General features: G+C 43.2%; 1 protein-coding gene across 1 annotated transcript in view; it reads left to right on the top strand.

Annotated features, from left to right (window-relative positions):
• Positions 1–270: 270 nt before the first annotated feature.
• The window catches only part of ITCH (itchy E3 ubiquitin protein ligase), a gene marked incomplete at its 5' end in the record, with an annotated part of 26,167 nt that continues 18,304 nt past the window's right edge, over positions 271–8,133 (top strand). Inside the window, 5 exons of the mRNA XM_009080692.1 lie at positions 271–395; positions 2,160–2,297; positions 4,523–4,565; positions 5,689–5,858; positions 7,279–7,513. Of these exons, the coding sequence (XP_009078940.1) occupies positions 271–395; positions 2,160–2,297; positions 4,523–4,565; positions 5,689–5,858; positions 7,279–7,513 (711 nt within the window). The remainder of the gene's footprint in view (positions 396–2,159; positions 2,298–4,522; positions 4,566–5,688; positions 5,859–7,278; positions 7,514–8,133) is intronic.

Here is an 8,133-nt window from a genome sequence, read left to right on the forward strand (position 1 = left end):
TGTATTAAAATAAACAAAGTATATCTTTAAATATATATATTTAAAATTATTGCATAAACCTGTGTGCTCAGTCTGTGGACACTCTTGCAACATCACATGACATACACAAGTCATATCACATGAGAATGTGGTCATTAGAAAGGGTTTGATGTAACCACCACTATTCGTCTGTTCTTAAATCACTTCCAGTGATAGTTGCAGGAGATTGATTGGTTTATGTACTTCCCCCACCAGCAAATGCCCTCACAGTGCTCAACTTTTGCTTTTCAGAATTGTCACTCCCGTAAGTAAGTTAAACTTTCGAGTCTGGAGCCATCAGACTTTGAAGTCTGATGTGCTGCTGGGAAGTGCTACCCTGGATATCCATGAGACTCTGAAATCCAACAGCATGAAACGTAAGTACACGCGCAGTGGCACCTTGGAATGCTGCAGAGTTTGTCAGGAATTGTCTGTTAGTGACCGTGGATGCTGTGTGCATTCTGGGTGGCCCTCAAAGACTCTTTTTGGTGCTCCAGGTTGCATTTGTGAGCTTCCTCTTACTTTGTCAGGGTGATCTCTTTTGGTTATATACAGTTTGCTATGGTGTCCCTAAAGTCATGGTGGGTTTTCACCTTGCTAGTGTATGCAGGAGTGACAGCCTAATCAAGAGTGTTTCCTTTTATATAGCTTAAAAATGAAACCTCAGACATGTTCCTGGTGCTGCACAAGAAGTGTGTGAGGTTGTTTTTACTCCAAATAGTGCTACAGGGGTATGTTTTATTTCATGCCTCTTAGAACTAGTTAATATGGTGTGTTATCTCACGTGTCTGAGAACTGACTAGACTTTAGGCAGTATGTGCATCCTGGAAACTTGAAAGATAAACGCAGAAAGATACATGAAATGGGTATGTGGAGAGGATTCACCACAGCCATTACAGCATTTCTGTGGCTGCAGCACAGAGCTTTGTGCTCTCAGACCTGTGTTCTGACCTTTGAAGAAGTCTGTCTGTCAGACCTGGGTGTTGCAGGTGCAGCAGTTGATGGCAGTGTGACACCTGCTCTCCTGGCAGTGTCCCTGTGCTGCTCTACCTTGAGTACTGTGCTCAATTCTGGGCCCCTCAGTTCAGGAAGGATGTTGAGGTGCTGGAGCAGGTGCAGAGAAGAGCAACGAGGCTGGTGAAGGGACTGGAGCACAAGTGCCATGAGGAGAGGCTGAGGGAGCTGGGGGTGTTCAGCCTGGAGAAGAGGAGGCTCAGGGGAGACCTTCTCACCCTCTGCAACTCCCTGACAGGAGGTTGGAGTCAGGTGGGGGTTGGTCTCTTCTCCCAGGCAACCAACAGCAGGACAAGAGGGCACAGACTCAAGCTCTGCCAGGGGAGGGTTAGGTTGGATATTAGGAAGAGATTTTTTACAGAGACAGTGCTCAGGCATTGGAATGTGCTGCCCAGGGAGGTGGTGGATCCACCATCCCTGGAGGTTTTCAAGTTGAGACTGGATGTGACACTTAGTGCCGTGGTCTAGTGACCATGGTAGGGTTGGACTCGATGATCTTGGAGGTCTTTTCCAACCCGGCTGATTCCATGATTCTATGACAGCACTTCTGTGTGACACCAGGCACCTGCTGGAGTTCATGGGGTTTGGTTTCAATCCTTTTCATCAAGAATGTTTATTTGCACTTCTGTTTCATTGAAGAAGTTATTTACCCTGCAAATGCCTGTGGTAAATATGATGGAAAATCTTCACGTTCTAAATGTGAATCTTGATGTCGTTAGGTAAAAGTGGAGCATTTTAGTCAGAAGATAGAATCGAATCTGTTCTGTATCAAGTATAAGATGAATTCTATTTCCTAGCTGAGGTTTTTAAGGACAGGTACATGAACTGCTGTAGAAATGTGGGCAGAAAGACAAGACTCAATTTCTGCTGTGGTGATAATCCTTTCTTCAGGCAGCAACAAGCTTATGCTGCTTTTCCCCCATTTTGTAGAAGTAATAACTTTCTGCTGATGTGAAAATGAGTAGTTTTACCACACAAAAATAATGGGGAGGTAGAGCTGGACTTCCGGGGGTTGGTTTGGGTGGGTTTTTGTACTTGTCACTGTGTTTTGTGGTTGGCTTCTGGAATAAAAAGCACTTTTTGTCATGTAGTGAGATAAACTCCCCTTGCTCCCTGTGATGTTTCAGTTGAGCAGGTAGTGGCGACATTGCAACTGGCTGGTGACAGAGAGCCAGCAGAAGTTGTGGGAGATCTGTCAGTCTGTCTGGATGGGATGCAGGTGGATCCTGAGCTCCTCACCAATGGAGAAGCCTCAAGTACAAGAAGTAAGTAATCTTCAGTTTAAATCTCACTATCTGCTATACAAAGCTTTCTTTTTGAAGAAGCTTTAACGTATTATTATATTGAACACATAACACATTATATAATATAATGGTAATAACAGTGCTTTCTGTAAGTTCCTGTTTGTAGAGACCAAAGCTCTCCTGCATTTTCATTTGAAGCGGAGTCATGGTTCAAACACAGGGAAAACTTCAACCTCACTGTAACAACAAGATCGGCATCTTTATTTTCTGCACTTTTCAAACTTCTCTCTAGCAATCCCAAACTTTAATGAAAGCCTCTGCATTCCCTGAATTTTAATAACAGCTAGAAAAGAATATAAAATAAGGCAGTTTGTTCTCATCAGCAGCACCGTAATGAGTATTCTGCTCACTGGGAGGCATGGGGTTAGATGCATATTTTAAAATAGCTCATTTAAATCAATGTATTCATAGATTTGGTTCCCTATGGAAAGCTGCACAGAGGAATCCTCTTTCTGTTTATTTGGTGTCTTCAGGGTTTTTAACTGAGAAACTTGAATACGTGTAAAATGGCTAATGACACTGAAGTAAAAAGTAAGGAATTTTAATTCCATTGGTGCAAGACAGGCAATGGAGCATTTCTGAGGGATTGTGCATCGTGAAGTGTAACTGTATCAGAGGTTATTTCTGCAGAAGGCAGCACGGGGGACACTGTTTGCTGTAGCACTAGCTGAGCACTTAACTGACAACTTTAGGTTTCTGGGGTTTTGCTTTTTTAAAGTCCTGGAGGAAGTTGCTTTGAGATTTCATCTTGAGTATCGTGGGAAAAATGAATTAACACAGTAGCTTTTCACCATTATTTCTTAAAGCTTTTAGTCCGTTTGCTTTTTATCTTGTTAAAGGCTCAATCACACGGTCTGACTGTGTGGGATTTTTCTGTCAATAGGAGCCAAAGCTTTTATTGACGGAATGGTCACAGTCTGGTTGTGTGAGGCTTGTAGAGCAGTCCTGAGGCAGGAATACCTAGTGGAAGGAACAAATCTGCCTCTTATGCAATACTTGGCTTTCATTTGGGCTTTCTTCCATTTCCTGAAATTCACCTACTGAGGAGAAGGTGGGAGAAGTGATGTAGGTAGTGGAATTGAGTGTTGTATAGAGATTTGGGCTCAGCACACCAAGCCAGAAGTTCAGCCAAGGTTCCCAGACAATCAGGACCTGCAGCACATGGAGTTAAATATTAAAGCAGCTTCACAGTCTCCAGGCTAAAGGTGCTTACAGCCAAATACAGTGTTGGTGAAGCTGCTTTGACGTTAACATTTCTCTTTCTGGGGTTAAATCCGTTCCATGCACAGCCCACTACCAGCACATCCTAAGCCTTTCCATGACTTCATAGAATCGTCAAGGTTGGAAGAGACCTCTAAGATCATTGAGTCCAATCATTCATCTTTCACCACTGTATCTGCTAATCCCTAAACCATATTTTCCAGTGCCAGGTCCAGGTGCCTCTTAAACACCTCCAGGTGACTCCACCACCTCCCTGGGCAATTCTCTATTCCAATGCCTTGTCTTCGGCCTGCATCTGTCCATAGTTCCCATCAGAACTGAGAACTGATTTCTTTGTTAATGCCATTTGTTTACTTCTTCGGGAATCACACCTTGGTGATATCTCCGTAAATGAGCAGTATTGAAGGCCAATACTTCCAAAGCTGCTGAATAGGCAGTCGTGAAACGCTTGCAAATCTGGGCTGAGCTGCTGTAGCTGTGTTCAGAGTGTTGTACCTGCCTCAGTGCCTTTGTGGTAAATCATTTACTGACAAGGGGAAGGGCCTAGACCTAGAAATCAAAGCCCTCAGCCATCCAGAGAGATTTCAGAGTTTTTGCCCTTTCTGCTCTGCCTGTCATCACTGGAAGGGAGATAATATGCAAAGCCAGCTCCACTTGAAGAATGGACAACACTGCTTGACACTGCTACAAAGACACTGTGTGCTTGGGAATATTTATAGTCAAATGGTGTCCTGTTACGCTTTCCATAAGGTGGAAATACTACTCACAGTGGCAGTGGTTTAAAAAAGTGTATTTACACACAGAGGAATATGGAAAATGTGTCTAGGTTTGGAGTCGGACAAGAGATGAGCTGCACATAGTGTATCATCTGAAGGAAATAGGAGCCTTGAAGGCTGCTGCTTTTCTTGGAAAGAATTCAGAACGTTGCTTATACTTTTGTTGATTTTTTCTTCTGGGTATTTAAGGTCCTACACAGAGTGAGAGCTCCAAAGGGAGGAGTGAGACACGGTAAGACATTTTACCTCTTGTTCTTTTATTCAGCCTTATAGTGTTGGCAGTTTTGAAAGAGGAATTGCGTGGTTGATAAAGAAGACAATGGAAAATGCCTGAGTCTGCCCTGCTGCAGTATCTGTTAATGTCCTCACCTGTTGCACACTCACATATTACAGTGTTTTCCAATGGCCTCAGTTTCCCTCCATACCTGACTGACCTTGTGATTATTTCCCTTCATGTTCCTCATCCTCCCAATGATTACCAATGTAGAATGTAGATTAAAAATCCCCTGGTGGCACTGGTTGTTTTGACACTGGTTTGCTTTCTAGCCCAGGGGCATCAGAATTATATTTAGCTTTAAGAAGATCCCCAAAGCTCTGTGGCAGTTCCAGTGCTTTAAGGTCGATATCGGATTATGGACTCTGCTGCTTGGTAGGATAAGAGTGTGATCAGCACTAGGTTGCTTTAATTAGTTCCCAGTACTGCAAGTATTTTAAGGCTCTGTACAGGGCACAGCACTCTTGGATGACATCTGGAGTAGCTAAGTTAAATCTCACTACTTCTTTTAAATAGATCTTAGCTGTGTTGGCTGAAGTCTTCCCATGAAAGTTGATCTTTTTCTGGTTGCTTTTCATACTGAGAATAAAGTGTTCATGCTTGGGTATTCAGGGTGCCTGAGTAATCTGAATTACCTGTGTAATGGTAACAGTAATAATGGATAGTGATGACAGTAAAAGCTGGTGTGGTTTTGGTACCAGCCAGTGGGAGTTTGGGCCATTTTGAGGATTGTGTAAATGATCTGGTGAGGGACTTTTTGCTAGGGCATGTAGTGATAGGACTGAAGAGAGGAGGTTTAGATTGGATATGGAGAAGAAATTCCTTCCTGTGAGGGTGATAAGACACTGGCATAGGTTTGCTCAGAGAAGCTGTGGCTGCTCCATCCCTGGGAGTGTTCCAGGCCAGGTTAAATGGGGCTCAGTGCAACCTGGGCTGGTGGAAGGTGTCCCTGCCCATGGCAGGGGACGAGACTGGATGATGTTTCAGGCCCCTCCCAACCCAACCCATCTTAGATTCTGTGATCTATAAAGTTCAGTGTCATCCACACACTAAAACATTTTTCTGTCTTTTCCTGAAAAAGGACCAACTCCAATGGCCTTGAAACCTGTGAAGATGCTGCTTCCAGTGAAAACAAGACTGTTAATGGCAGTGACTCTCCACTGCTCACAAATGGAAACTGCAAACCTGCCAGACCCCCCAGGCCTGCCAGGCCTCCACCCCCCACACCCCGCAGACCCCCCTCAGTCGCTGGTATGTATGCTGAGAAAGCACTCTGGGCACTGCTGCAGTGCCCCAGTGAGCACAGCTGCTGGGACAGACTTTTAACTGCTTTGTTGGACAGTCAAGTTTTTGGCAGATAACGTCTGAAGGAATATTTTTCATCTACATTCAGCACATCTTGTTTAATCGTTGTTCCTGTTGCTAGAAGTCTCTTGTATTCTCAGGGATGGTTGCAGTGATAGTGCTGCTCAGAGGGACCAGGACCCAAGGGAACAGCTGGAGCTGTGTCAGGGGAGGGTTAGGCTGGATATTAAGCAAAGGTTCTTCTCCCAGAGGTGTTTGGGTACTGGAACAGCTCCCCAGGGCAGTGGTCATGGCCCCAAGGCTGACAGAACTCCAGGAGTGTTTGGCCAGTGCTCTCAGGCACAGGGTGCAGTGTTGGGGTGTCCTGTGCAGGGCAAGGGTTGGATTTGTTAATCCCTGTGGGTCCTTCCAGCTCAGGATATTCAATGATTCTGTAACACAAGTGAATACTGCTACTGCACTAAAGCACTTGCTGAGGCTGAGCTGAAGTGCACTGAAGGACTCCCAGAACCACCCACAGTTGATCATATTTGGTTTTGAAACACTAATTATTTGTTTCTACAACTCCAGTTGAATTCTGTGAAAAAGCAGCACCTAAAACATCCAAGTACTCTTTTTACTGAAATGGATAGTTGTTCTTTTAGTCTGATCATTTAAAAACTACAAAATATTCATTACTCTTTTGTGCTGGAATTGGTAGATTTTTTTCATCTGATTATTTAAAAACTACAAAGCTTTAAGACCAAGTAGTCCTGACAAGTGAGTTGATGTTTTTGGGGTAAGTCTTTACCCCCATGCACTGCAATCTGTTTCAGCAGTCTCCTTATTGCAGCTGATAACTGGATGGGATCTGCAATACAGTGATTAATTTAAAAGATCAATCCAGTGCAATTAGTTAATAAGACCTGATTTGTATTCAACTTCTAACCCCACCCACCTAATGACTTTCAGATAAAACTGATAACACTTAGAGTGTATGTGTTCCCTTCCCATTGTGATAGTTCCTTTCCATGCAGTATCACATCTCTTCTTGAAACTTTTATGTTTATTATCTTTTAAATTATGATTCCAAGTAATAAATAGAATATAATTAAGTCTTCATTGCAAGGAAGTATTTTTTTGTTTATTTAGTGTTTACAGAATGCAGACAAAAAGGTAAATATGATTTATTCTATCAGAAATCTCAGACTTGTGCCATCGTGCAACTCTTGGATTAGAGTGTTTTTAGAGTGAAACAGAATTGCTCTTAACTGTTATGTGAGCTGCAAAATGTGTGTGCACCTGGAAACAGCAATGCCTGCAGATTGGTGATAAATACCAGCTAAAGGCTCTTTCTCTTCTCTCTCTGGTATCTCTGACACCACAGCAACTGCAAATGGTCCTTCCTCCACCTCCACAGAAAGTGATGGGGCCAGTGCAGGATCGCTGGCAGGAACAGCCTCAAACACCCCTTCAGAGCAGAGCCCTGAGGGGGCAACAGCTGCCACCACAGCTCCTGCCACTCCTGCACTCACCACTCCTCCAGTGTCCAGACAAGTCCAGCCAGTAAATCCTTCACCTCAGACACCTACCACAGTGAGCCAAGGTCCTCTTCCACCTGGGTATGGCTTTAATGGCTTCTTTTTGCTCTCCATGTGCTGACATTTCTGGGTTTACTTTATTTCACATACAGTAGGTGTAACAAAACATTGCTAGCATCTTCCTTTTGCTGCATGACAAAAATCCCCTGACAGGAATTTGGAGATTTTCATAACTGTTTTGTCTGGTTGGTCTATAATCACTGAAGAAGAGAATTCCTCTTTCAGATATTTTTGAAACCTACCATACATTCCCATGTCAGTGAAACACAGGTTTTACATAGTGTGGCAGCTTGTTGTCTTCAAATCAGAGTGAAATCAGGTAGGAAAATATTGGCAGAAGTAGAATATAAGTAGACAAATATATACTTTTATAGTCTTATAAGATTACATGTACATATGTAAAATATATATGTGATATAGTATATATCTTTATTATCTGTGTTATATATATTTTATGTATATAATATATACATATATATTGTATTTTGTAGATTAAAAATATACTTGGCCTACTTAGATAATATAAATGAGCCCCTCAGTTCAGGAAGGATGTTGAGGTGCTGGAGCAGGTGCAGAGAAGAGCAACGAGGCTGGTGAAGGGACTGGAGCACAAGTGCCATGAGGAGAGGCTGAGGGGGAGG

The sequence above is a fragment of the Acanthisitta chloris genome, unplaced genomic scaffold (assembly GCF_000695815.1).
Source record: "Acanthisitta chloris isolate BGI_N310 unplaced genomic scaffold, ASM69581v1 scaffold11228, whole genome shotgun sequence".
Classification (NCBI taxonomy): Eukaryota; Metazoa; Chordata; class Aves; order Passeriformes; family Acanthisittidae; genus Acanthisitta; species Acanthisitta chloris.